General features: G+C 40.2%; 1 protein-coding gene across 3 annotated transcripts in view; it reads right to left on the reverse strand.

Moving 5' to 3' along the window:
- The window catches only part of Daw1 (dynein assembly factor with WDR repeat domains 1), a 51,217-nt gene extending 39,206 nt beyond the window's left edge, over window positions 1-12,011 (reverse strand). For 2 of the 3 annotated variants that reach the window (XM_005395438.1, XM_005395436.2), the window contains exon 1: window positions 11,904-12,011. In XM_005395438.1, the coding sequence (XP_005395495.1) occupies window positions 11,904-11,985 (82 nt within the window). In that variant the 5' untranslated portion in view covers window positions 11,986-12,011. The remainder of the gene's footprint in view (window positions 1-11,903) is intronic. The other variant, XM_013519986.1, reaches the window with a different exon arrangement.
- Between the last annotated feature and the right edge of the window lie 14,840 nt (window positions 12,012-26,851).

Genomic DNA, 26,851 nt, shown 5'->3' on the forward strand with positions numbered 1-26,851 from the left:
GACATATTTCATCAAACAATATCAAAAGCATGCATTTGTTAATATCAGTTCCAAGCTCTGTCATCAGAAAACTCTTTTACTGTTGACAAGCTGTCAAGACCACAGTACAGATTTAAGTTTTCCAAAATTCTGCTTTTTGATTGAAATTTCAGTTTTTAATCACTGGCAAGAAATGCTGACAGCTTGACTTAAATCTTTCTGGCTCACTTTGTTCATTTTTAAGAAAATGTTTGCCAAATGCCCAAATCTGAAAAATCCCATTTATCTGTCAGTGTGTCAAGGAAAAATGGTCTTCCATGAGAAGCCAGCTAGTCCGTTCAACAACACAAACAACCACACAAGTGTTTTTCACAAGACAACTGTGGTGCTTCACTGCTCAGAAGGGCTTTATGAGTGCTCCCACCTCCTGTTCCAGAATGTTCAAAGGACGTGCAGTGCATTACTGATGTGGCAGTGAAGAAAACAGTGACCATTATCAGGGCTGGTAACACTACCTTGATTCGTAGTAAGGCCAGGCACTTTGACTGTTCATTCCTTTTGAACCATCAATGCAAATGTCAATAAAGTACAAAACTAAATAACATTTTATTGCTATTGTAAAGACAAGTTTGACCTCGAGTCACCACTAACTGGGTCCAAAGGCCTCAGAGCTGCACTACCCCTTAAGAGTCATTGCTATAGGCAATAATTTGACATAGTAGCTATGATTCCAACAGCATTTCAGATCAAATACTATCAAATCCTCATGTGTACTTTTGAAAGCCTAGATCACTGTTATAGAATATGGCAGAGTTGAAAAACCTGTACTGGGCATCAGAGAGATCCAAGTTTGAGTTTCAATTTAATCTCTTGGATTTTGTGTGTATTTTAATTAATTAAGTTTCTTGGTACATATTAGATATACATAATGATCACATTCATGGGGGAATTTGAACTTGTACATGATATATATTGATTTTTCTTTTGTTCATTCCTCTCTCCTTCCTTCAACCCTACTTCCCCTCTTTATTTACAAAAGCTTTATTTCCATTTTTTCCTTCTTTTCTCATTTTTTTCTTTTCCTTCTTTTCCTTTCTTTTCCTTCCTTTCTTTCCTTTCCTTCCTTCTTTCCTTTCCTTTCCTTTTCTTTTCCTTCTTTCCTTTTCTTTTCCTTCTTTGCTTTCTCCCTCCCTAGTTCCCCTTCCCATTTGAATATTTTCTTACTATCTCACAATATCTATTATCAGAGTGAAGAGACAACCCACTGAGTGAGAAAAAATTCTTTGTCAGTTGTTCCTTAAAGAACTAACATCTAGAATATATAAAGAACTAACATCTATATACATAAAGAACTCAAAAAAGAAATCAGATTCACCCAAATTTAAAGACTCAGTCCAAATATGAGCATCTGAAATGAAGAGACACTTCTCAAAAGAAGTACAAATGGCAAGTAAATATATGAAAAAATGTTCAGCATCACCGGTCATTTCAGAGATACAAATTAAAATAATGCTGAGATTCCACTTCACCCTGGAAAGAATGATGATTATCAAGAAATCAACCAATAACAAATGCTGATGGAGCAGCGGGAAAAGAGGAACCCTTCTCCACTGTTGGTGGGAGTATAGACTGGTGCAACCACTGTGGAAATCAGTGTGGAGCTTCCTCACAAGACTAAAACTAAAGGTTCCATTCAAACCCTCTTCAAACTAAAGGTTCCATTCTATTCCCCTTATGGGATCTTCCTGAAAGAATTAAAAGCATCATACCACAGTAATATATGCTCACTCATGTTCATAGTGACACAGTTTGTAATAGCTAAATCTTGGAAACAGCCCAAATGCCCATCAACTAATGAATGGACAAAGAAGATGTGTTTTTCTAATACAGTGGAGTATTACTCAGCCATAAAGAAGGATAAGCTTAGACATTTCTAGGTAAATGGACATATATATGTAAATATCCCATTTTTTCTCTGGTATGAGAAACTGAAAGTATAAATAAGGACCAAAATGTATAATCCCTTATTTTTATCATGACACAAGCAAATAATCTCTAGAGATCAGTTTTCATATCTATGGATTATACTTGCAGTTTGAAGATTGAGATTATATAACATATATATAACCACTACTTGGCATATAGAAAGTCTAAATGATCATTGCTCATCTCTTAGTTGTTAATTAAAAACTTACTGTGACATAGGTCACATGGTCACTTTGTATCATTTAAACTGCACTTATGCCATCTCTCCCAACTGAGGCTGTAACATCAGTGAAGGAAGAAATCCTATCATATAAATCTCGTATTTCCAGGAACTATGGGTATGGGACTGGAGGTGTCCCTGCACTGGTTAGTTTAATTGGCCTTCTCTGTTATGGTTTAGAGCTTTGATTTCCCTCAAAGTCTCAAGTGGAAATTGATGGATCATGGTAGAGTTCTACTCTTCAGTGGATTGGCTTGTCAAGGAGTTTGTAGCTGACCACGCTAACGGGAGGTGAGGTCTGGTCAGAAAAGGCAAGTCACTGGGATGTGACCTGGGAAAGTGTACTCGGTCCCTCTGTCATTCCTTTGCTGTCTACTTCCTGGATGTTGGGTGTCGAGTACCTTTCCTCTGCCATGGTCCTTCTGCTATGAGTTTCTGCCTTCAAGCCAGCCAACCATGGACTAAACTCTGAGCCTGGATAAACTTCTCCTTCTGTAAGTTGTAGGTGTCTAGAATTTTGTACAAGCAATGGTAAAGTGCCTGATACATTTCCTATCTTATACACATCTGGCCTTTCAGTAGCAATCAACATAGCCATTGGCTCTCTTCCTCAGATACAGCCTTTGTGAAATCTCTCCCTCTTCTCCAATGACTTTGTGACTCTTCATTCTCTTTCACTGACAAATCCTGATGGCTCTTAGGATCCAGATATTCTCTTCCTATTGAAATTTATCTATGCCCACAGCTTTAATTACCATCAATACACCAACTACTACTAATTGTAACTCTGCAACCTTGATCTGCTCTGAGTTCCAGACATGTAGCTGACTTGCCTTCACCTACAACACATTCAGGATCTTCTATTCCAATCCTGCTTCTCTGCCAGAGAGCCTCTGTCAGTAGCAGACCCAGCCACTCAGTCAGCTACACAGGTACAATCTTAGAATTCATCTCAACAGTCTTCTGATCAGACCTGACCTTCCAATAGCACAGTCAGGTACAAACTCGTCAATGGACCAAGCCACCAATGAGAGTCTTTGTGCTGATTCAGCAAAACCTACACAGGTAACCCAAACAGCTGCTGTGTAATGAAAAATATTTTACAATAGAAAAATCATTCAGAATTCTTTTAATGACTCAATAGAGTGCCCAGAATACCAGCGCACACCAGACAAACAACTGGAGTTAAGAGGTTAGCTTGGTGTGGTTTTGTTTTGGGTGCCCCTCCCTAAGAAGTAATTCTTTTGTACAAAACACCTGAAGCCAAACTCTATTTCTGTAGTTTGAGAAACAAACATATAGAGAAAAGATTCTGCGCAGAGCCATCCCCTAAAAACTATATGTTATTTTCTTAGAGTTAAAAAAAGATAGCCTGTGCTACATTGAACTTTTCAGCAAAATATAAATATTACATTTTAAAAACCTATTTATATGCCCTGAGTTCTAGAAATAAAGAGGGCTTACATTTAAGATTGGAAGTAGAATGCAATCATTTAAGATTGGAAGTAGATTAAAAATAGACACACCAACAAGTGAAGATGCAATTAATACTAATATGACATTTACAATTGTAAAAAAAAATGTAATACCTAAATATAAACTAATGAAAGTGTATAAGACCTAGCTGAACTCCTGGATATCAAAGAAAATTGTGACAAATAAGGAGACACATTTCTGATGAGAAAGTTCAATACAGTAAAGATGTAAAATTAATTTATGAAACTGAAATAAGAGTTTGTTGCTTGGAAGTTAAAATTTTATTCTACCATGTATTATAATGGCCTGTAAAACAATAAGGCATGGTTGGTTCTGTTACAAAATCAGATCAACAAAACAGCATTATCTCTGTGTGAAAATCTTAAAATAAGGTGAAGGTTGCCATTTCAAATCAATGGAGAAAGAATGGATTGATGAATACAAAATGTTATAATAATCAGTTGTACTTTTTGAAAAACAATTCAAAACTTAGATTTTTACCACATACAATGTACAAGAATATATGCCAGTTGCATTAGAGATTTTAATATTGAAGATAAAATATAAAACAGTCCAAATAACAGAACATGCTCATATTTTAGTGTTTGTAACCACATTTTTAAGCAACTGGTAAAAATTTAAAATTGGTATATTTTCCAGAATAAAGTTTAAGCTTCTACACAATAAGAGACACCACAAAGTTAGAAACAAATGATGACCAACAAAAATATTTCAACTATAAGCATGAAGATTAAGAACTTAATACGAATAAGTCTAAAGCTGATTCTAAAAGAAACATGAACAAAGGGCCCAAATATAGTAGTCAATTTGAAAACAGCAAATACATAAAATAATGAAAAAATACAAAGTAAAAGATATAACCTGTAGCCAACAGGTTATAAAGATTATAAAACTAATAATACTTGACATTCCTAAGTGAATAAACAGAAGTTCTCACAATTGTTGGTTGGTATAGTAGGTGTTTTTTTCAAGAAGCTATCACACTTGGAAGAAGACAAACGTGATCTTAATCTTTTATGTATTTTATAAGATTTGTTCATACAAAAATATTCCCTTTGTAATTAAAAAGTTAAAAAAATAAACCTGGGAATGGTGGTGCCAGCAGTTGGGAAGCTGAGATAGCAGTATTTCCACAAGTTCAAGGCCAACCTACACTACATAGTAAGTTCAAGGCCAGCCTAAACCACATAAGAAGACCTTGTCTCCAAAAAAACACACACAAAAAAAATTTTTAAGTAAGAAAATGAAAAAAAACAATTACAGAGGCCAACATTATTAAAATATAAACTCTAAAGGAACAAAATCACCTCAAGGTATTTAACTTAAATAAAATATAATACATTAAATGTTATAAAATCTACATAGATTGCAGACACTGCTACCAAGAATCATTTCTTTCCTTATAAGTTTTTCACAGTATATAGAAAAGTACTTAGTATGCACTACTAATTCTTAAGGAAAGTAAGAACTCAATAAATATCTGAGGAAATAAATGATATAAGCAATCAGTAAATAATAATAATCTGTAACTCAGAGAAATATTTTAAAAAGCAGCACTTGACAACCCACATGGCATAATCTAACGTCCTAAGAAAAAGCATTAAAACATTCAGCAAACAAGTTAACAAAAGACCGCTTTTCCTGTTCAATACTATCTTATTTCTACCAACATGAATAGTGCTCAAGGTCCTTAGGCTGACTAGTAAAACGTGTGAGTTGCTATGCAAATGGATCTAAAAAATAAAGTGCAAAATCTGAAACATGTACACTTAACTGTGTCACTGTGACAAAACATCAAGGCAGTATGTTCGCCTTTCCCTTAATCTCTGAGCTCCGATATGAGCAAAAGGCTATGACATGTGCTGCACAGAATATAAACAAAAAATAGATGAAGATATGGACACAGCCTTTCCTCAGTGATCAATTCCATAGCATCTTAATAATCTTGATCTTCTCTCAGTTATAAATTACATGCAATAAGTATTATTTCTCAAAAACCTTTGGGTAATGAGCCTCTACTCTCGAAATTTGGCAATGTATTAAAAAACTATGATTCAAAAGAAATAGCAACAGAAATATTTAAAGGGCTCAGAATATTAACTAGTAAAAATATAAAAAACAAAGGTTAACTGAGTCAGCTGAAAAGCATGTAGTTGGCACTGACTCTTGACAAAATCAAAAACTGATAGATTAATGAATGTGACCAAGATGAAAAGGAAATTTGCCTTGGCTGGTTAGCCACACCACTGCTGTGTACACTTAGTCATTTAGGGTGAATTCAGTGGGTGCTAACAGAGAATGTTCCCGATCTATACGCCACTCTCCAAAAGTGGGAGGACTGAAATCAGAGGATTAGAAGACAAAACAAAATTGCTCTATATACAGGAGTGGCCATGATTCAGTGCTGAGTGACTTTTTTTCCCTACTTGATAATGTTATTGAAACACCCACATGCTGTTCAGTGGTATGTGAGAACCTTGCTTATAATATGGCTCACCAAAGACTGGAATTCAGAAATTAAGTATCTGAGTATGCTAAATAATATGATCCCATTATAAGATAATCATGAAGGTACTACTTGCAAACCTGAGTCTGAAACTTTATTTGAATCTGTAATTGCTACTAGAATTGTAGACTTTCAGAGCAGTACAGATCATTTCTCTGACCTGTTCACATTTCCAGAGAGTTACAAGTATTATATCTAACACACCCCATCTCATCAAACACGTTTATTCAACAAATACATGAGGGCCTAATTTATGCACCAAGCTCTGCTGGTGGTCTAGAGATACTATAGTAAACACAATCAGCAAAGTGTCTGCCTTTGCAGAGCTCTTTTATCAGTGGGAAGATTAAGCAAGAAAAATGAGCCAGGATTACAGTAGGTTGGAATGAAATAGTCCTAAGGAGAAAAGACAAACCAGGGAAGAAAGCTGTGAAATATTTTGAGAAAAAGGCAGTTCTAGAGAGGAAGGTTATCTAAGTCTTCATTTTGGTCACTTTTGAGAAAAGACCTAAAAAAGAAAAAATAGGGGCTCTAGTTATGCAAATGCCCATAGCTAGTGGACATTATTTTTTTTTTTTTTTTTGCTAGTGGACATTTATTAATATGGGATGATTATTCCAAGTAGAAAGAACAGGAACTACAGAGAACCTTGTGGGGACACACTTGGCCCCAGGAAAGTAGAGAGATGATAGAGGAGGGCCTAGGAAATGGTGGAGTCAGAGACACAAAAGGGAAAGTTCTGGAGAGTCTTGGAGACCTTGGCCTTTTATTTTCAGTGAGATAAAAGCCTTGGGAGCCCTTCGGCAGAGCAACATGGTCAGATTTATCTTCAAAGAATATTCCTGCTGCTGTATTGAAATCAAATGAAGTGGGAGGGAGGTGGAAGCTTCAGCAACAGAGAATGGTCCTGGTCAAGGTGAGAAAACATTGTTGGGTTCTACACATATTTTGAAGGCAGACTGATGGCATTTGTCTTGGGAGCAGACATGGAATGTGAGAGAGAGAAGGCAAGAGTGAGTCTACAGTTTTGGCCTGAATGAGTGAAGAAATGAGCTGCTAACTGAGATGGGAAGACCATAGAGGATGGGTAGCCCAGCCCATATGAAATGTGCATTGAATACACAAGTAAAGATGCTGAGCAGACCGGCAGATACTCAGAACTTCTCATGAAAATTTTTCAGCCTTGAGAAGAGATGAAATTTCCAGTTAGAAAATAGATGTCTAAGGTCAAAGATCTCAGACACTCCCACACTAAGAGCTCAGAGAGAAGAAGAACCAAAAAAGAAGAAAGAGTGACACAGAGGCCCAAAGGAAGATGGAGGAGAAGACAAAGGAGCTCAGGTCTTTTTGTTCAAATAGGTCAAATGCTGCCATCAGGTCAAGACAGATGAGGACCATGACATGACCAGTAGACCCAGCAATATGAAAGTCACGGGGGACTTTGAACAGGGAGTTTCAGGGGAGCAGTAAAATGAAAACATGATAGGAGTGAAATTGAACTCTGATAAGAAGAGAGAAATTGCAGGAAGAATTCTTTCAAGGAGATTTACTCTGAGGAGAAAGAGGCCAATGAGTTAGTAGCTGGAAAGGGTTAGCAAACTGCAAGGTGGCTGACAGCTTCATGGATTGAAACAAATTGCTCAATGGAAAAACTATATGGCAAGAGTCAAATATTCTAATCTCAGAGGCCACATTCTAAACTACATTCCACAACAAAGGGATGAAGGCCTGCCATTCCCTTGTTGCATTATTCACGGAAACTCCCCACTAGCACAGCCAAGCATAGCCAAAAGCAAACAATGCATACAGTGGCCATTAATCTTCATATAATTTCTTGTAGGCTGAGCCCTCCTATCTAGAACTTTTTCTTATTTTCATTGGAATGCTAACAAGAAAAAAATGAATGTCTCCCTCTTGTCTGTCAAATGTTAGCTTCATGTTGGAGAGGGTCACAGTTCAGGCCCATTCTCCCAGGGAGACAAAATCACAGTCCCTCCAGATTTTAAACATCTGTTCACAACAGTTTCCATGCCTGAATTGACTTCTTTCATCATCTACATTCACACACGCACTCAACAAACACTGAGCACCTCCTATACTCCAGGACATTTTCTAGGAGTCAAGAATGCAGCAGTGAACAAAAGAACAATGCTTCGTTCTCATGGAGTTTGCATTCTGTGGGAAAGAGGGATGTGTTCAGCATGTAAACAACAAACAGAGTATGGGTTATGGGGGATATAATAAATATGAAAAATGGAATAAAAATCAGTGAAGGGTACTTTGGAGGTATCTCTGGCTTGCTTACAGGGACTGAAACCAGATAAAGAAAAGAGGACAGCCATTCCAAGGTCTAGGGAAAACTTGATCTAGAAAAAGAATGAGTCTGCTCTCACTTACTAGGCAATTTCATCTGTTATCAAAGAAGGAGCCCTCCTTTAAGTGTTGAAAGTACTGTGAAAGAAGTCTTAAGTCCAGAGAGGGTAGAAGAGTGAGATTCTATAGAGCAGGCTGAACCAGGCTGAACGCAGATGATTTGGCAAATGAGCTGGGCATGGTGGTGCACACTTATAATCCCAGCACTCAGAAGGCTGAGGGAGGAAGATAACTGCAAGTTCAAGGCCACCCTGGGCTACAAAGAAAGCAGCCTGAACTGCATAGTGAAACCCTATTTGAAAAAGACACACACAAAAAAATCCTGCAGATTAGATTTTACTCTAAACCTAACAGGAGACTATCAGAGATGCATAATTCAGATTCCAGGGCTGGGGATTTAGCTCAGCGGCAAAAGCGCCTGCCTGGCATGCGCAAGGTCGTGTGTTCTGTTCCCGGTACTGGAGAAAAAAAAAAAAAAAAAAATTCAGATTCCACTGGCTGCTAGTGGAGGACAGATTTTAGGGGATGAGGGTGCATTCAGGTGGGTAGCCTAGCAAAAAGAAATGGCTTCCAGAATGGAGGGCAAGACTGTGTTGGTAGATGGAAGGGATGCTGAGGCAGGAAAACTATGCCATGGAAAGAGGGGTAACCTGATGGATTCACAGAATATTTTGGAAGTACAGCTAACAGAACGTGTTGATGCAATGGATAAGAGAATGTGGAGGTCAGTGAGGGAATAGAAGGGGGAAATAAAGGATGACCTCCAAGGTTTCTGCCCAAAGAAACTGGGCAGGTGATGATGCCATGTACTCACAGGGTACAGACTGTTAGTCTTGAAAGGAGCACGCTAGGAAATAAACAGCAGTACAATCTGGATGGGATCAGAGGAAAAAAGAACTATGAGATCTCTCTCCTTTACACATTGTAGTCACGATGTTAATTAAACAGCTAGCTATGTTGCTGGGTGTTACGGTTTATGTCTGGATGTCCTCCCAAAGCCTCATGAAGCCATGGGGTGGCTTCTATAGTTTATGATTGATCCATAGTCCAATACTGGGATTATGGGTGTGAGTGCTGCGCTGGCCTGGGGTAGATAATTTGCATACAATGTAAGAGAGGAGAAGAGGCTGCTTGCTGCCACTCCTCCCTTTTGCTCTTGCTGCTTTTGCTGTCTTCTGCTGCCTTGAACTTTTGCCGTCTGCCATGTGCCACTCTGCCTTGAAGCCAGCCAAGTATGGACTGAAACCTCCATAACCTGTGAGCTAAACAAATCTTTTCTTCCTTAATTTTGGGTGTGGGGTATCTTGTCTCAGCAATGAGAGAAAAGGAACCAAGACACTGGGAAAAGTGAGATATTTATCCTTCAACTCTTCAAGTCCCATGTCTCACTTTATCTCTGATTAAAGTGGTCTCACACTTGTCTGAAATCTTTACACCACTTCTTGTCTAAGCCTTCCATTGGGCAAGTGTATTTGGGTTACCTGCTGTTCTGTGTAGTTTGGTGGGTTTTTTTATTTTAAAGAGAAAAGAACAAAATAAAAAAAATAAAGACATAAAACAATAAAAACGACACAAAATTTCAAAACAAGGTGTTAGGAAATTAACAATGGTTGTTGTATCACATATTGTTATCTTCAAAGTGGTTACTCAGATAACCAGATGCGTGTAAGATTGATCAAACAATTAAACATTAATTGTTCCTTTCAATGAACCCATAGAAATTAGTAGTACAATTATCTTGGCTATCTTGTGCACATATATATATTTTTTTTTCCCTTCCATCTTTCTTTTTCTCTTTTCCCTCATCCTGGTTATTCTTTCCTTTTGAGCAGTTTCTTTCCCTTTCACAATATCTATTGTACCTTTCAGATTTTATTTACACTTTTAGGTGGTTACACGAAGAAGACAACATGATGTTTACACATGCGGATCTGATTTATTTCACTTATGAGTATGGTCTCTTGTTGCATCCATTTACCTAGAAAAGCCTAGAGTTTATCTTTCTTTATAGCTGAGTAAAACACCATTATATAAAAATATCACTTCTTTTTTACCCATTCCTTAGCTGATGGGCATTTGGGTTATTTCCAAGGTTTAGGTATTACAAATTGTGCTGCTATAAACATGGGTGCACATGTATCACTGTGGTATGATGTTTTCAGTTCTTCTGGAAAAAATACCCAAAAGGGGAATGGCTGGGTTGAATGGGACCTCTAATCCTAGTTTCCTGAGGAATCTCCAGACTGATTTCCATAGTGGTTGCACCAATCTATACTCCCACCAGCAGTGGAGAAGCGTTCCTTTCTCCCCACAGCCCCTCCAGCACTTGTTATGGGTCAATTTCTTGATGAAAGCCATTTTTTTCTGGGATGAGATGGAATCTCAGTGTTGTTTTAATTGGCATTTCTCAAATGACAAATGATGTTGCACATTTTTTCATGTATTTGTCATTTGTATTTCTTTATCTGAGAAGTGTGTATTCATCTCAGATGCCAATTTTTGGATTGGGTCTTTGAATTTTGGGGGCCTGATTTTTTTTAATTCTTTATATGCTCTAGATAAAAGTCCTTTGTCCGAGGGATGGACCTTTTTTATTTTGAATATGAGGTCTAAAATCAAAAGCCAAAAGTCCTACTCCTATTTTTGCCCCTAGCAAGCTGGACTGTCTGTGGCCTTCACTTATACTCAAAAGGTGACCAGGTCCTCACCCATAGAACGAGAGGCCCAGAAGAGTATATCCTACTCTTAAACTATAGCACTTGATGGATTTATTTCATAATTAATTCATGGGCGTCAAGGACTACGACCTTCTTTAAGGACCTACCACAAGGAAGGCACAGCTGATAAGCAGTAGGTTCTGGATAAGTCATATTGAGGAGCCTGGGAGAGTAGCTCTGCTTCCAAGCATGCCCAAGGTCCTGAGTTCATCCCCAGGAACCACTACTGTAAAATGCTTTGCTGAGTATTTATTTTCTTGTTCTCCTCCGTACACCCTGACTTGATTACTACACTGGTGCATTTAAAATACAAAGCACTGCCGTCCTGCTGTTGTCTCTGCTTCCAGAAGTCGGTATCTCAGGACATCATCAAATCCCTCTCCAGCCCCTTGACCTCATTCCTGAGTAACCAGGAAACCTTAGACTCAAAAGCGCAAAGGCTTCCTGAAATAGTTACTTTAAAAGTTTTGAGGTACCGAGTCTGTCCAGCATTTCGCGTGGGCGCCCGCGGTTGAGAAAAGCCTTCATCCCTGTACAGTCACTCAGGGGACCCCAGCGCCCCTAGGCTCCCCGCACCCTCCCACTCGGAGTCCAGGCCCCTGGCACAGGTGTCGGGGTCCGGTACCTGGAGGGTAATACCGCAGCAGGAGGCTCTTGAGCTTCATTTTCTGCTTCTTGGGTCTCAGGCAGCTGGGTGTCGTAGCCATAGAAACCGCCTAACAGCAGCGGGTCGCCTCTGCGCCTGCGCAGTCTACTTCCCAGCGAGCGCAGCCGGCGGTGTGAACCCCGGTGGGGGACGGGAGGGGCGGAGCGGGTCACCGCGTCTCCCTGGGTAAGTCTCCTGGAAGTTCTTCAAGTTTTCCTAAATCGACTCACTTATTTTACTTCACCTTTTAAAGTGTAATTTAAGAGAAAAATCGGGTCGCTATTGTAAATGAAAACTTCACACAGTTTTCAAAGAGCAAGTTCAAATAAATGCAATTTTTTTAAAGGCTTTTGAATTACAAGCTTTGACAAAGACTGTGAACCAAGACCCTACCTTTTTTAAAATATATATATATATATATATATATATATATATATATATATATATATATATATTTTTTAAAGAGGGAAAGGAAAAAATAGCAACTATTTGAGATTTGCAAGGCAGGCAAGCGACCAACTGAGCCTTTCTACTAGATATGCTCCCAAGCTTGGAAGATCGTTCGAACAGGAACGCCTTTGTGACTAAGTGACACAGTTAAACCTAACAGAAATGGGCCGCACATAAAAACTGTCTTGTCTCTCACAAGCCGGAGCAAACCAACCCGGGGAAATTGTACAAAATAACTTTCAAAGTCAAGGAACAAACGACTGAAGATACTGAACAGATAAACCAACTAAATGCACTGGGTGATCTTGTGTACCGGACCGGAAACAATTACTTATAAAGACACCATTAGATAGTGAATGAAATCTGAATAGGGATTGTGCCTTGGCTCAAAGCATTGTAACTGTTATTTGTTTTTGATTGCTGTACTGTGTGGTTATGTAAAAGAATGCCTTTTATATTAGGAAAGTCACATTGATTTATTTTGAAATAAAAGGAGCATGATGGCTAATCAGTTGTCATATTTTGATAGCTGGATCAATAAAAAAATAAAGCTAATGAACACAAGGTTGAATCTAGGTGAGAGATTCTTTTTGAGGAGTTGTGCGTGTGATTCTTGCAACTTCTTCTTTAAGTTTGAGATTCTTAGAAAATAAAAAGTAGCCTGTTCCCTGCAGGCCAAGCCAGGCTTCAGGATATCCCAGGATGTGGGTGGAATTGCAGATCTGTTTGGATCTACTCTTATTTTGTTAAGAGTGCCTCCCTGCTTCACCACTAATCTCATCTCCATCTTCTGCTCTCTCTGGAACCAAAGGCCCTCATCACTGTTCCTTAACCTTCACACCCCTGTGCTTCTGCAGGCTGCTGTGCTACCTAGCTGGCTCTTTGCTTCCAGTGGCAGACAAAGGATTTCCCCAACTTCCTGACAAAACATATAGGAGTTGTCCTTTTGCTGGTTGAAACAAATCCCAGCTCTACCCTTGACAGTTTCTCTCATGCTTCAAGTTTGTGCCAAGTTTCCGTATAACTGGTTACAAAACTTCCCAAAGGGTCTACACCTTCGACCATATGTGCATCTCTGCCATCTCTGGAGCAGAGTCTCTTGAGAGTGAGGTCCAGTCTTTGCAGGGCCAAAGCCCACTAAAGGTCAGTGGGCCCAGCATTGATCTTCACTTGACAGTAGTTTATCAGAGAAGTCTGGACACACTGACCTCCACTCACAGTTTCCAGAATCTTAGCAGTTTCTTCAAAGGATCAAGAGCCTCTTATGAGAAGAAATCTCCTACAATCCTACCTTGGTAATCCAGAATCCTTGTCAAGTTCCGAGTTTAAGGTCACCTTTCCCCTTTCCTGGAAAAAACTAAAATTGTATACAAATGAAATAACAATATAAAGAGGAACAAGTGAAATTCTTGAGCAGAAATTTTTCCTGACATTGGCATGAATTGCAGTTGCTTCTGAGTTTAGTTGCCTGGACATTTACTCATAGGCAGAAGCTGCTCCGTGATTCCCCAAGCTGAGTAAGGAATTGTTCCACTCTAAATCCCCTGCTGCCAAGAGCCATTCAATACAAGCAATGTACAAAAGTCCTCAAATCAAAAGCATAACAAGCAGGTGAGGGGTGCTCATCCCAGGGTACAGCTTCCTCACAGGGCTACGTTAGAGACCTTCCTGAAAGTTTTATTACATTTCTAGTGAAGGAGTGACACCCTCATTAGATTAACAGTTGATTTACGTATACAAATGCAATACTTGACTCCAGGTTTCTATTCTGCAATAGGCTGAAAGTTTGTGTCCCCTTCAAACTTCCTCTGTTGAAATGCTAACTCCCAATATGGTGGCGTATGGAGGTGTGGCCTTTTAAAGGCAATTATAAGAATGAAATTCCTACAAAAGGGACACCAGAGAGCTCTATCCCCCTTTCTGTCACATGAGGACATGATAAGATGTTGGCAGTCTGCAACCCAGAAGAGGTCCTCACCAGAAGTGGCCGTGGTGGCACCCTGATCTCAGACTTCCGTGTCCAGGACCATGAGAAATAAATGTCTGTTGCTTCTGAACCACCAAGTTCATGGGACTCTCTTACAGCAGCTTGAACTGAAACATCCCCATGGGGACCTGCGTTAAACAATCAGACACTAGATAACTAGCAGCATTGCTTTCACTCCCCAAAACCAGTACAGTTAGTGGAGTACACTCACTCCAGACATCATTGTCAATGTGTGGTACCCAAAACAGCAAACAGTGGGGAGCCTGGGAGCTTCTGAGAAGTGTACATGCGCCAAAGCCCACTAAAGGTCAGCGGGCACAGCATTGATCTTCACTTGAGAGTAGTTTATCAGAGAAGTCTGGACACACTGACCTCCACTCACAGTTTCCAGAATCCTAGCAGTTTCTTCAAAGGATCTGGAGACTTTTATGAGAAGAAAGCTCCTACAATCCTACCTTGGTAATCCAGAATCCTTGTCAAGTTCCAAGTTTAATCCTTGTCAAGTTCCACCTTGTCCTGGTGCATTGAGAGAAGCCAATAAACAGGTTGAGAGCAGTTGTTATGGTCTGAATTGAAAATGCCCCCGCTACCATGCCAAAAGCTCGTGTGTTCAAAGATGGAGCTTTTCTGAAGGTGAGTAGGTCATGGGGGCATTAAACCCATCTGCGGATTAATCCAATAATGAGTTCACAGCTGAATGTGCTAATCAGAGGCAGGGCTGGTTGGAGGAGGTTGGTCACTAGGAGTGTGTCTTAGTTACTTCTCTCACTGCTGAGACAAAATACCTGGCACCCAAAGTTAAAGGAGGAAAGATTTATTTAGCTCACAGTTTGTAGAGGTTTGAATCCATAATCGGCTGGCTCCAAGGCAGGGTGGCTTGACAGAGGGGCATCACAGAAGAGAACCAGTTCATGGCAAACAGAAAAAAACAAGCAGAAACAGCAAAAGCAAGCAAGGGGGAAGACCAGCCTTTTCTGTCCCTTATATTATATCCCGGCTACTGGGATTAGGGTGGTGTATCACACACTCTAGATTCAGTCACGTCTGAAAAAGCTCCACTATGATTGCATGAGGCTTTGGGAGGACATCTAGACCCTGCCATAACAAGGTGTGACCTGGAAGGATGTATGTTTGCTCCAGGCCCCTTCCTCTCAGCCTACTTCGCTCTGTTTGCTTCCAGCTGCCATGAAGTGAGCAGCCTTCCTTCACCATTCCCTTCCACCATGATGTTCCTGCCTCAGAGCCAGCTGACCATGGACCAGTGCCTCTGAAACCGTGAGCCCAAATAAACGAACTTCTCCTATAAGTTGTGGATGTCAGGTATTTTATCCCACTGATGGAAAAGATGTCAATGCAAAAAAAGTCCCAAAGAGGGTGAGTTGAGAGGAGAGTAACCTCTAAAAGTGAGAGAAGCAGAGGAGGAAGAGAAGGAAGAAAGAGAAAAAGGAGTCAACCTAGGGATCCAACTCAACATTAAAGCTGAGCACAGCGGGGTAAGTGTGGGGGTTACATCTGCCACCTAGCTCGGTGGATACCACTGGCCCCATTCCTCCTGGAGAAAGTCATGACCTCCAGGAGAGCCACTAATGTTCAGAGCCCTCTATGAAAGAAGTAGACAAAAAAGAGAGGCTCAGTTCCCTCCTGGGGAAAAAGAACGAGGTGATGTGGCTGTTTCAAGTGAATCAGAGGAGGCCAGCTGTACACAGGGCTTTGAGGCAGCCTCACTGCAGCAGGCCATGAGCAGAGGGACTGCATTGTGCAGGGCACACGGTGACACATCACAACAAACTTGCCTTCTAATTATGTTACTAATGTTATTAGAGTTGACATAAATATCAAAACCAGCTTATATTCCTTCACACATACAGTGAATACTTGTCCTAATAGTTTTATCTCCTGAAAGAAATGGCTGGGAGGATTCAGGAGAGAGGAGGGGGATCTATAAGTTAATAGGCTAGAGATATCCCAGAGAAGAATGAAGACAAAATGGTGTAGAAGAATCAGGAAGATGAAAGAGAGGACCTGGGGTGGGCATAACTCTCTCTTCCACAACTGGCACACAATAGATCATTGATTAATGAGTGGTGTGTGAGAACTTGGAAGATCCATTTGAACCAGGAAGTAACTGGCTACATACGCAACTAGAAGACAGAGCTAAGAGCCGGGTGGAAGGACACAAGTACTAGCTCAATATAAATAATCTTGCACCAGTTCATACAGTGATGGATTAGACTGTGTATAGTTTGGACCTGAAATGTCCCCCGAAGGCCCATGTCTCCAAAGCGTAACTGCAGCTTGGTGTTATTAGGTGGTAGAGCCATTAAGAGGTGGGTCATGCTGGGAGGGCTCACTGAGGTCCCTGACAGACAGCTTTCAAAGGAGATACTAGGAATCTTGCCCCTTCTCTTATTCTTTTGCTGTTTGGACATGCAGTGAGTAGATTCGCTCCATCACACATTCCGTGTTGTGATGTGCTACCTCAACATAGGTCCGAAGCAATGGGCCAACTGAGCCCAGGCTGAAACCCTCAAAACTGTGACCCAAAGCAAACCTTTCCTTCTTAAATTGATTTGTCTCAGGTATTTGTTACAGTGACAGGAAGCTAACACAGGCTATCTCCAGAAGTCCAAGGTATTTCTCAGCCTTGGAAGTGTTCTGGCTGAGGTAGCTTGCATAGCTGCCAGGATTGGTGCAGAATACAGTAGTATACTGGCTGTGAGACAGGATGAGATAAAATTTCCCTCATGGGACCAGGACTCCATGACTTGGTGTTCTCTGAATGTCTGTGTTTTTACAAGAGAATAAATGTGGAAAGGTGAAAAAACAGTGGATTAATGGATAGTGGACTTCAATGGATTACTAAAATTTCAACCATATCCTTCTCATCCGTGACCTTTGAGGAAATCATTTATCTTCCTAACCCTTGGTTACACAACTACAAATGATTTTATTTTGTTCCATTCAGCTCCATCATACTACAAGTGACATTTTCCTCCTCTGGGTTTGTATTCTTGTCATTGCTACTGCCTGATAAGCTTCCCACTTCACCCTTCTCAAAGTGTTACTGGGCGAGAGTTATCTTGTCCACATGCTTGATTTGATTTCGTGGTCCAGTGTGTGGTTGGTGGGTGTGAATTTCACATCTGAGACTCCCTGCTGTGTGGTCCTCCTGCAAGCTGCGTGCTGACAGCACGTCTGAGCCATTTTTAGGTAAACTTTCATGGCCTTGGTGATTGCTCAGTCACTTCTTTCAGAGGTATTTTTAGTGGCTTTTTCCCCCTCAACAAAGTTTCTTCTCATTTTTCTTCTTGTGTCTATTGGGCTGTGTGGTAGCAATTTCTGTCATCTTCTGCTAATATAACTGGATCCTGCCATCTCTCTAAGCTACTAGCCCTTATCAAATCTTTAACCATACTGCCCTCTTGCTTTTCTCGTTTTAATTATTTTCCTAAGTCAGATTTAAGTTTTCCAGGAAAACTTAAACTCCCTGGAAATCCAGCAGGTCTATAAAAACATGTTATAGCTAACAACTTGGGCATAGAATCCCAGCCCCAAGAAAGGTTGTGTCTTTTCTTCCTCACCAGGATCCCAGGAGGCCCTAAAATAAGAAGCTAAAATAAGAAGCTAAAAAAGTGGATACAAATCTAAGACTTGATTCTCTCAGCACGCCATGTGTGGACAGTGTTCGCCTAGAGCTGCTGCTCTGTACCTGTCGACTCTCCCACATTTTCCACATTCTCCTCTGGGGAAGAACCAGGACCATGAGCCATCTTACCAAACCCACCAGTGTTGCCAGAGAGCTACAGAAATTTCTACAAGCTATGCTTTAAATTGCCCAGTGTTGGGCATGATTCTGGTTTCATGAGGGGCACTTGTGCCGTGGTTGGAAGTAACTGCTGTGTCTGTGTTCCATGAAATCTTTCTGATGTCTATGGCAACATCAAAATGTTCATGTTGCAAACTGGGGACTTCCTTATTCAATAGCCATTTATTGTGAATTGATGAGGAGAATGCTGTAAGTTCCCAGTCTTGATTCTTTTTGAATTCCAGTAGCACCTCAGGGAAGCTTAACATTAGTATTAGTCTCCTTACCATGAAGAAGCTAAATACCTAACACCCACAACTTAAAGGAAGAGAACTTTAATTTGGCTCATGGCTCCAGAGGGTTCAGTCCATGGCCAGTTGGCTCCAAGGCAGAAATGGCGTGATGGAAGGGCATGGTAGAGGAAAGCTTCTCAAGTGATGGTGCAGGAAGCAGATAGCAAAAAGTATCTGGGGACAAGAATGCACTCTTCATGGTCACACCCCCAGTGACCTGCGTTCTCCTAACAGGCCCCACTGCTAAGCATGAGACTTTTGGGGGACATTTTAGATCCATGCCATAACAGCACCACTCTTTTTCCTTATTGGATCCCAAAGTTACAAAGACATTCTCTCCTGCCTTCCTGCATCCAACTCTGATGAACTGATCCCTTTCATCCTCCCTCAGCCCAGCTCTCTGAGTCATTTTCTAAATACTCTGGTGGTGGTGGCACTGGTAGTTGGAGATTGGTTGGAATCAATTCTCTGGAGCCCTTGCTAGGCTTACATATTTGCAAGCACTTAAACCCATTTAGTACTACTTTGTGCAGTGGCACCACTAGCATAAGTCATGCTTTTGGGCAAATGATGGAAAGAAGTCATCTCTGGGTTAGAAGATATCCCTTCACACTTCCACAGTCTTCATTTCCAGGCCTAACAGGGACATTACCACAGCTGGAAGTCACAAGCTGAGCAAGCCAGATTTACTCCACTCATACTCCCTAGGAAGGATTTGTGTACTGACCAGACTGCCCAGCCAGCCACAGTAGCCTTCAAAAGTTCCCAGAGCTGTGCTAAGGTGCTATGCTAGGCTATGCTGGCACAGATATCTTTGCCCCCGCTACACTCGCTTATTTAGTTCACACATTATTAGTGTAGAGATGCCCCCCCCCACTTAGGGTAGTTCGACTTATAATTTTTTCATTTTTTTTTCATGTTACAATGATGCAAAAGCAATACACACTCAGTAAAAATCGTATTTCATGTTCTGAATTTTGATCTTCAGACAATTGAAAAGTATGTAGTATAATACTGTACTCTATTGAATTAGGCAACTTAATGACTTAGCAAGACTGTCTCAAAAGTTGTTCTTTAAAAAGTTGTTCAAAAAATTTGCAATACAGTTCAAAGTCAAAGCCCTGTGTTCAGTCCCCAGGATTAAAAAAAAAATCTCATGAGGCAGATTATCCTGGGATTTTTTTCTTTGTTTTGTTTGTTTGTTGTACTGTAGATTGAACGCAGAATGTTTGAATTAAGCTACATTCTCAACCGTTGTTATTACCGATCTTTATTTCACTGTGAGATAGAGACTAAGTTACCCAGGCTGGATTTGAATTTGCGATTCTTCTGCCTCAACATCCAAGAATGATAAGAATACAGGTGTGTGCCACCATGTCCGACTCCCTCATGGGACTACGGAGTAAGTGACGTTGATACAGTACAGTGTATACCCAATTTCTGATCACTTAGAATATTTTTCTTTAAACATTATCCTACTGCAGTTATTCACTTCTATAACTGAAGGTATGTTGACATGCACAACATCTAACCATCTATTCAAAATAAAAATACAACTGTGAGGGATTTCTACCGTCCAGGGGTGGTTATGTACCTGTTAAATCACTGGTTGGCAGTAGGGGGCAGCAGTGTACCGACATTACATATGAGCAATAATAATTTTCCTTTGAAAGATCACAACTTAGGCAGAACCAAATAATAATACACTTGTGGGACCAAATAAACTGCTTCCTTTTAGCTTCCTGAAATCTGTCTCGTGAGGGAGCGGGGACCGGGATCGAACTCAAAACCTCGTGTTTACCAGGCAGGTGCTGCACCACCGAACTATATCTCCAGCCCCTCTGAAATCTATCTTTGAAGGTAACTGCCTGAATATACCAAAACAGTGTAAAGACTGATTCCTGTTTGATTTTTCCTACGTATAATTTTCTCTATTTTTTTAAATTCCTGTAATCTGGAGGTATCACTGTCTTTGCTTTGAAGAACACTCAAACTTGATGAAGTATCCTGTATACATATATTGAAATGTCACATTGGACCTCCTCAGTATGTGTAATTACTGTCTATTCTTCAGATAAATTTCAAAATAATTCATGAACTAGATTTGGTATTTTCTGTTGTGTTTAACTTTGCTATTACTACTATAGTCTTAACCATAATTTACGGCATTTGAGACAAACACACATCTTTTTAATATATAATTAAATAGTGAGAATCGTGGTTGACATAACTATAACAATTAAAAACCTATAGTGTGATAGTCCTGCTAATGACACACAAATGTGCTATTAATGTCAGTAATAATGCTTAACATTTACTGTGTGCCTACTTTGTGCCTGGCACTGATTTAAGTATGCTTCATTAATTATAGCAGATTTCATCCTCACAAATCTCTATGGACCATTGTCCCCATTTTATGGATGAGCAACTGATATTCAAATGGTTAAAAAGCTTAATAAGTGTCCTATTTCCTCTGTTTATAGCCTTTTATAGTATTTTATGAAGTATGATAAAAATTTGGTGAATGTTTAAATAATTTTTTTTTGTCCTTTTGACACAGGGTCTCACTATGCAGTTCAGGATGGTCTTGAACTCACTTTGTAGCTCAGGCTGGCCTCAAACTCGCAAAGATCCTCCTGCCTCAGCCTCCCAAGTGCTGGGATTACAGGCATGTGCCACCAAGCCCAGCTTTAAATAAATATTTTAAATTTATCACAGTAAAAATCACATTAACATTAATTCTCTTCACCTCAAACACATTTACCCATCCTTGACACTTTCTGACAGTTCTGGAAGTTCTTTCTCATGTCTTTCTATGGATGCCTCCATGTCCTGAATTAATTCAAAATGGTTATGGTAATTTCTGTCTGATAAAAACATTACAGTATATCTTCAACTACCTTATTCACTGAATCTGGCATCATGCAAATTCCGACTCTTCCTTGGAGTCGAAATGATCATGAAAGGTAAATGTTATAGGTCAATTCAGGACACTGAGGCAGCCAGAACACAGCTAAAGACACTCACAAAGGAGGATTTCCAGAGTTGCTTCAGAAGTGGCAAGAACGATGGGATACATGTGTTCAAAGCAAGGAGGAGTTGTCTGAGGGAGATTAATGGCAATGTATCCTTTACTGTAATGTTTTTTAAGCAGTCACCAAGTGTTTTGATCACTCCTCATATAATGCTACTTTGTTTTCTTGACTTTTAGTCTAAAATTTTTATTTAAAACTTACACTCTATTTTCTTCTTTCTTTTAAAAAATGTAACCTTTTGCCATAGCTCACAATACTACTTTTCTAGGTGTGTCTGCACCAAGCTTAACATCACATGGTCCCTGAAGGATTCCCTGTAGTGTCTGATCGAAGTCAAGACAGTAACATCTTGGACAGCTCTCAGCTGGTATTTGGACTATATACATCATTGAATTGAATTGTGATTGAATATGTGATTGCTGAAAATGAAAAAGGAGAAAATCAGCTTACACTATTTCCCTTCATTTTCTATGGGACTATATGCAAAAATTCCTAGAAAAATAAAAATTCTGTAAGATCTATGGTTCTGTCATCACTGCTGCGGCTCATATCCTTTTCCCAGAAGTTCAACACTATGGATTATACAGCATCTGGAAATAGCAATAGTTTTGGATAATTACGGGTAGATACAGCTGACTGTATCTTAGCTACTCTGCTAAAAATGGGATTCCAAATCTTTTCTCTGTTATCTGTCTTTCTGATTCTTTCTTTCCTAGTTTTTTTTCATTTTCCTGCCTTTCTAATATCCCTCTATCCAATCTCCTTTCATATAAGTCTGTCTCTGCCTCTGTCTCTGTCTCTGCCTCTCTCTGTCTCTCTGTCTCTCTTCTGTGTCTGTCTCTATCTCTTTCTCTCTGTCCTCTCTATTTCTCTGTCTCTCTGTCCTCTCTGTCTCTCTCTGTCTCTCTCACTCTCTCTCTCTGTCTCTCTGTCTCTCTCTCCTCTGTGTCTCTCTGTCTCTCTCTGTCTATCTCTGTCTCTCTCTCCTCTCTATCTCTCTGTCTCTCTCTGTCTCTGTCTCTCTCTGTCTCTCTGTCTCTCTGTCTCTCTCTCCTCTGTGTCTTTCTGTCTCTATCTCTTTCTCTCTGTCCTCTCTATCTCTTTGTCTGTCTCTCCTCCCTGTCTCTCTGTCTCTCTCTCTGTCTCTCTCTCTCTCTCCTCTTATCTTTTAGTCCCACATTTCTATCTCTAGATCTTCCCTATAACAACTCTTTCCCCAAGTCAGTTCCTCTTCAATGACATCCTGGACTTCCCATCCCTTGCTTCCTCAAATTTAACAGCTGACAAGTTCTGTTATTTCCAAAATGCTCACATAGCTACGTCAGCTGACTACCAGGTTGGCCCACTCACCTGTTCTTCATCCCCCTGAAGGGCAGCCTGGCATCTGCTGGAGACTGCCTGCATCCTCACAGTCGAGGTTCCAAGTGCAGCTGACTTCCATGAAGCGGTGACACCCAGGTGACCCAGGTGCCATTGGGAAGCACAACCACTATGGAGAAGCATAATCTATGCTTTATCTGGCACACTCAGTCTCTTTGTCATGGAAGCACCATGGGATTTTTTTCTGCAGCAGTTGTACAGAGTTCTCTGCATCCGGTCTGGGGTTTCTTGTGCAGGTTATCGGAATGCCAGCAACACTGCGGTCTCAGAGGCACCACCTGTGTGCTGGCCTCCTGGCTCCCTGCTTCCTGGTGACAGCAGACTTGACCACAAACTGGGTTAAGTAGCTCCATAGTATTGTTTGGTAGGCCCACCTTCAAGTCCCGCTCAGAAGCCGTGCTTACAGGCCTCCAATGGTTTGGAAAACTTCGATTCTCTGCTTTAATCACTGCAGTTCAAGCTACTACTGATCTCTGTGCAATCACTAACTGGTAAGAGAAGCAATTAGAGGCAACAAATTCTCAAAGATGGGAGCCTATGAGTGACAGGCTGACCTGTTTGGACCAGTGGTCACTACAGGATGAGACACTGAGCTAATGTCATGCAGTAACTCAGAACATCTCAGCGGAGTGCAGGAGGCCATGCTGGTCCTCCAGGTGATGGCACCATGCTGATAAGATAGTATGAACAAGAAGCAGCTAAATGTCCTAATATGACTCAGGGGTGCCAGTGTTCCAGAGGTAAAGTCCACTGAATGCAAGGGTCTGCCACTCCACAGATGTTTCTGAGAGCCTAAGGGACTCCTTGGGCTTCTTGGTGAATACCCTACAAACAGAAAAATAAGACCCTATGCTAGCTGTCTTCCCCTTGAGTGGCACAGCTTGGTGAAAGTGTTAAGATACTCTAAGTCCAGAACCTCAACTCATTCACTGAATCAACCTCTGAGACAATTAACTTGAGTGGCACTACATATAAGGAAGGTTTCATTTATCAGGGGAAATGGAGCTCCTGTCAAATTATGCAGGCAAAGGGAGAATATCCCATAAACCCAGTAATGCTATGGCGTATCCCATTATTGTGCTCTGTGAAGTACTGGCAGTTAGGGGAAGATGATGGTTATCATTGTAAGAAGGACTTCCCTAAGCTTTGTACTTTTCATTTATAAAGGTTTTTCCCATTGGAGACAAAGGAGAACACATAATTGGCCAGGAACAAGGGAGAATAAACAATACCAAGTAAACCTTAGGATCGGTTACAGAACTGGACATTGTTTATTGTTACAGAAAAAGTTCTTCTTCTGAGCCAGGCATGGTGGCTCATACCAGAAATCCCAGCACTCAGGAGGCTGAGGCAGAAGGATCACCATGAGTTTGAGACCCGCGTGGGCTACACAGTGAGTTCAAAGCCAGCCTGAACTACATAATGAGATCTTGTTCCCCCCTCATAAAATAGTATTCCCTCCATGTTGTGTCTCATATTTTCTCTATGTCCGTTTTTTCTGCTATTTTTCATAGGGCTTGTTGGTGGCTACTAACATTATAACTTTGGTTAAAATATAGGAAAATAGGATAGTGGTTAAACTAAGAGGAATATCAGGTTAGTAATATCCCTCAGTTATTGCATGTTGATCAAGTCTGCAATCTCCTGAATGAGTGTACAGGAAAGGCTAAATAAAAAGAGGCAAGTGGAGTGATTTCAGGGCTCCAGAAGAATCAAAGTCCTCTCCAGGATTAGAGATCCTCTGAGAGCTGACCAAAACCTTCTCTGAGTGGCCCATATTTATTTAATTATCAGAAGGGAGGGAAGTACTCAAGAAGGGTAGAATTACTCAAGGACTTCTCCAAATAAGGTATTAAATTAATCCACCCAGGAGTGAGATGCCTGAGGCTACAGTCTTTACCTAGTTGAGGTTGGATCCACGTGTCCTTGGCTGTGATCTTGTCTTATCCCTTGAGGCTTTCCAGCTTCATCTGTCATTATAGGCCTTAGTAGGGATTAGTGATTCACAGAGGTTCACTTAGTATGAGTCCATCACCCACTTCCAGCCAAGCAGTCTAGGCTTTGACAGATTCACAAGTAAACATAAAAAGCCAATTGGTTAATTTAAGTCCTGCTAGGAACTGCTTCAGAGTGGTCTCCATCAGTTCCTCCCTTTTGTTTTTGTAATTGCAGCAGTTGAAACATGGTTAGCATTGTTGGGTTTGGCGTTCCCGATAGCAGACTAAGAACAGAAGTAAAAGGTACAAACATGTTAATATAATCAGTCCATTATAGTACCCATGATGGGTCTGTTGGCAGCAGACTTCACCGCTGGTTTGAAGGTCTCATCCCTCTATGGCCACATGTTCCCGGATGGCATCCATAATGATGATTTATGAAAAGCTATAAAGTTTCTTTATGAGGTGGATTTGGTGGATGCTGGTAGAAGGAAACTAGCATATTTATTGTCAGTTTCATCTGTATGGTTACTTGGACTTTGGTAGTCTTTAAGCAAGAATAATCAATTTTTTGGAGAAATTCGTATTACTATGGCATTGTTTTATACATCTTGTGGCTATACATTTCTGCTGATTGTCCAAGATCAAGTTAAAGTGAGACTTGTATTAATTAAAATCCTTGCTATCTACCAAGGTCAGCTAAATCTTCTCAGGATTTACCTTGGCATGTGCAGTGCCCCTCAGTTCTTCTGTCAGTGTCAGCCCTGTGGATGAGCCATGGCCGTTGCTTGACCAAGTTGCTTTCTCTGAAAGCTCAGAAGACTTTTCTCTTCTGGTGACTCTCTTTAGGCACAGTATGCACTGTAGAATCACTTTCCTCTGTGGTCCCACAGTCTCCTTGATCAGAAGATCAGGAACTCAACTGAGTTATAGGATACTGAAGCAAAGGTTCTCTTATTCCTGGGTCCTCACTGACCTTGTAGGGCTAGAGCCAAAATATTGGCTATCTGCTTACCCATCTATCTTTCTAATTTTTGCTCTCCAGACCTAAGTTGTTGAACATCCAAAAGAGAAGGTGAATGACATTACATTGTAGTGGGAGCACCTTGAAATATAAAGTATAGCCAGAGACTGTTGCTTTTTACCAACCAAGGATATTCTAGTAGTTAAATCCCTATAGAATGCTAACAGACAACAGTTACATAGTTTTACAGAGAAAGTGTGAGATCAAAAGCCATACACAGTAGTGTACCATAACAGGTATGATGACATTTTTGAAACACACCTAAATCTCCATCTTGGAATAGAATAACCTTTTTAGTTAATCATACCTACCTAATACATAAAAAATTTTACCTAATTTGTTCTCCTTTAATAAGGATTGTCATTGGAGAAGTTTGTAACATTGTCTGGGCTGTTCAATATCTAAGTATCTCTAAATGCAATGGCACATATATAGCATGTACATCATATAGGCTTTCGCTAAAAATTATCAGATGACCTTATTTTGGCTTGACATGAATCTCTTATTACAAATATCTGGGGCACAAGAGAAAGGCAGATGTCCATCACAGTAAACAATCCCAGTTTTACATTTTGGAATACTGTACATCTGGAAAGCATGAATACACCATGAAATTAGCAATAACAAATAGTCATTATTTTGTTTCTTAATTTAGTTTTGTACCAAGAGCATATAAAAAAACCTTATTCTTATTTTTAGAAAACTTAAACTTTTGATGATGACCAATGTAAATATATCACCATAGTATATTTTGAACAATATTTATTGGGGTGTCTCCCATATGGCTATGGAGATTATTGAGGCTTCCTATTAATGAATAAAGACTGGGAGAATGTTTCCAGGGAACTGCTTCCTTATTCACCAACTGGAGTCCTGTCTAACAGTTTCTCTTCACCCTAAGGGATTTTTGTTCAATTATCTTAATTTTTGATAATGAATAAAAATGCAATCTCAATACTTAACACACTAAATTTGAACAATGAGAGTCTCTCCAGTCATAATACAAAAACAATATG

This window comes from Chinchilla lanigera, unplaced genomic scaffold, assembly GCF_000276665.1.
Source record: "Chinchilla lanigera isolate Chin_1 unplaced genomic scaffold, ChiLan1.0 scaffold00052, whole genome shotgun sequence".
Lineage (NCBI taxonomy): Eukaryota > Metazoa > Chordata > Mammalia > Rodentia > Chinchillidae > Chinchilla > Chinchilla lanigera.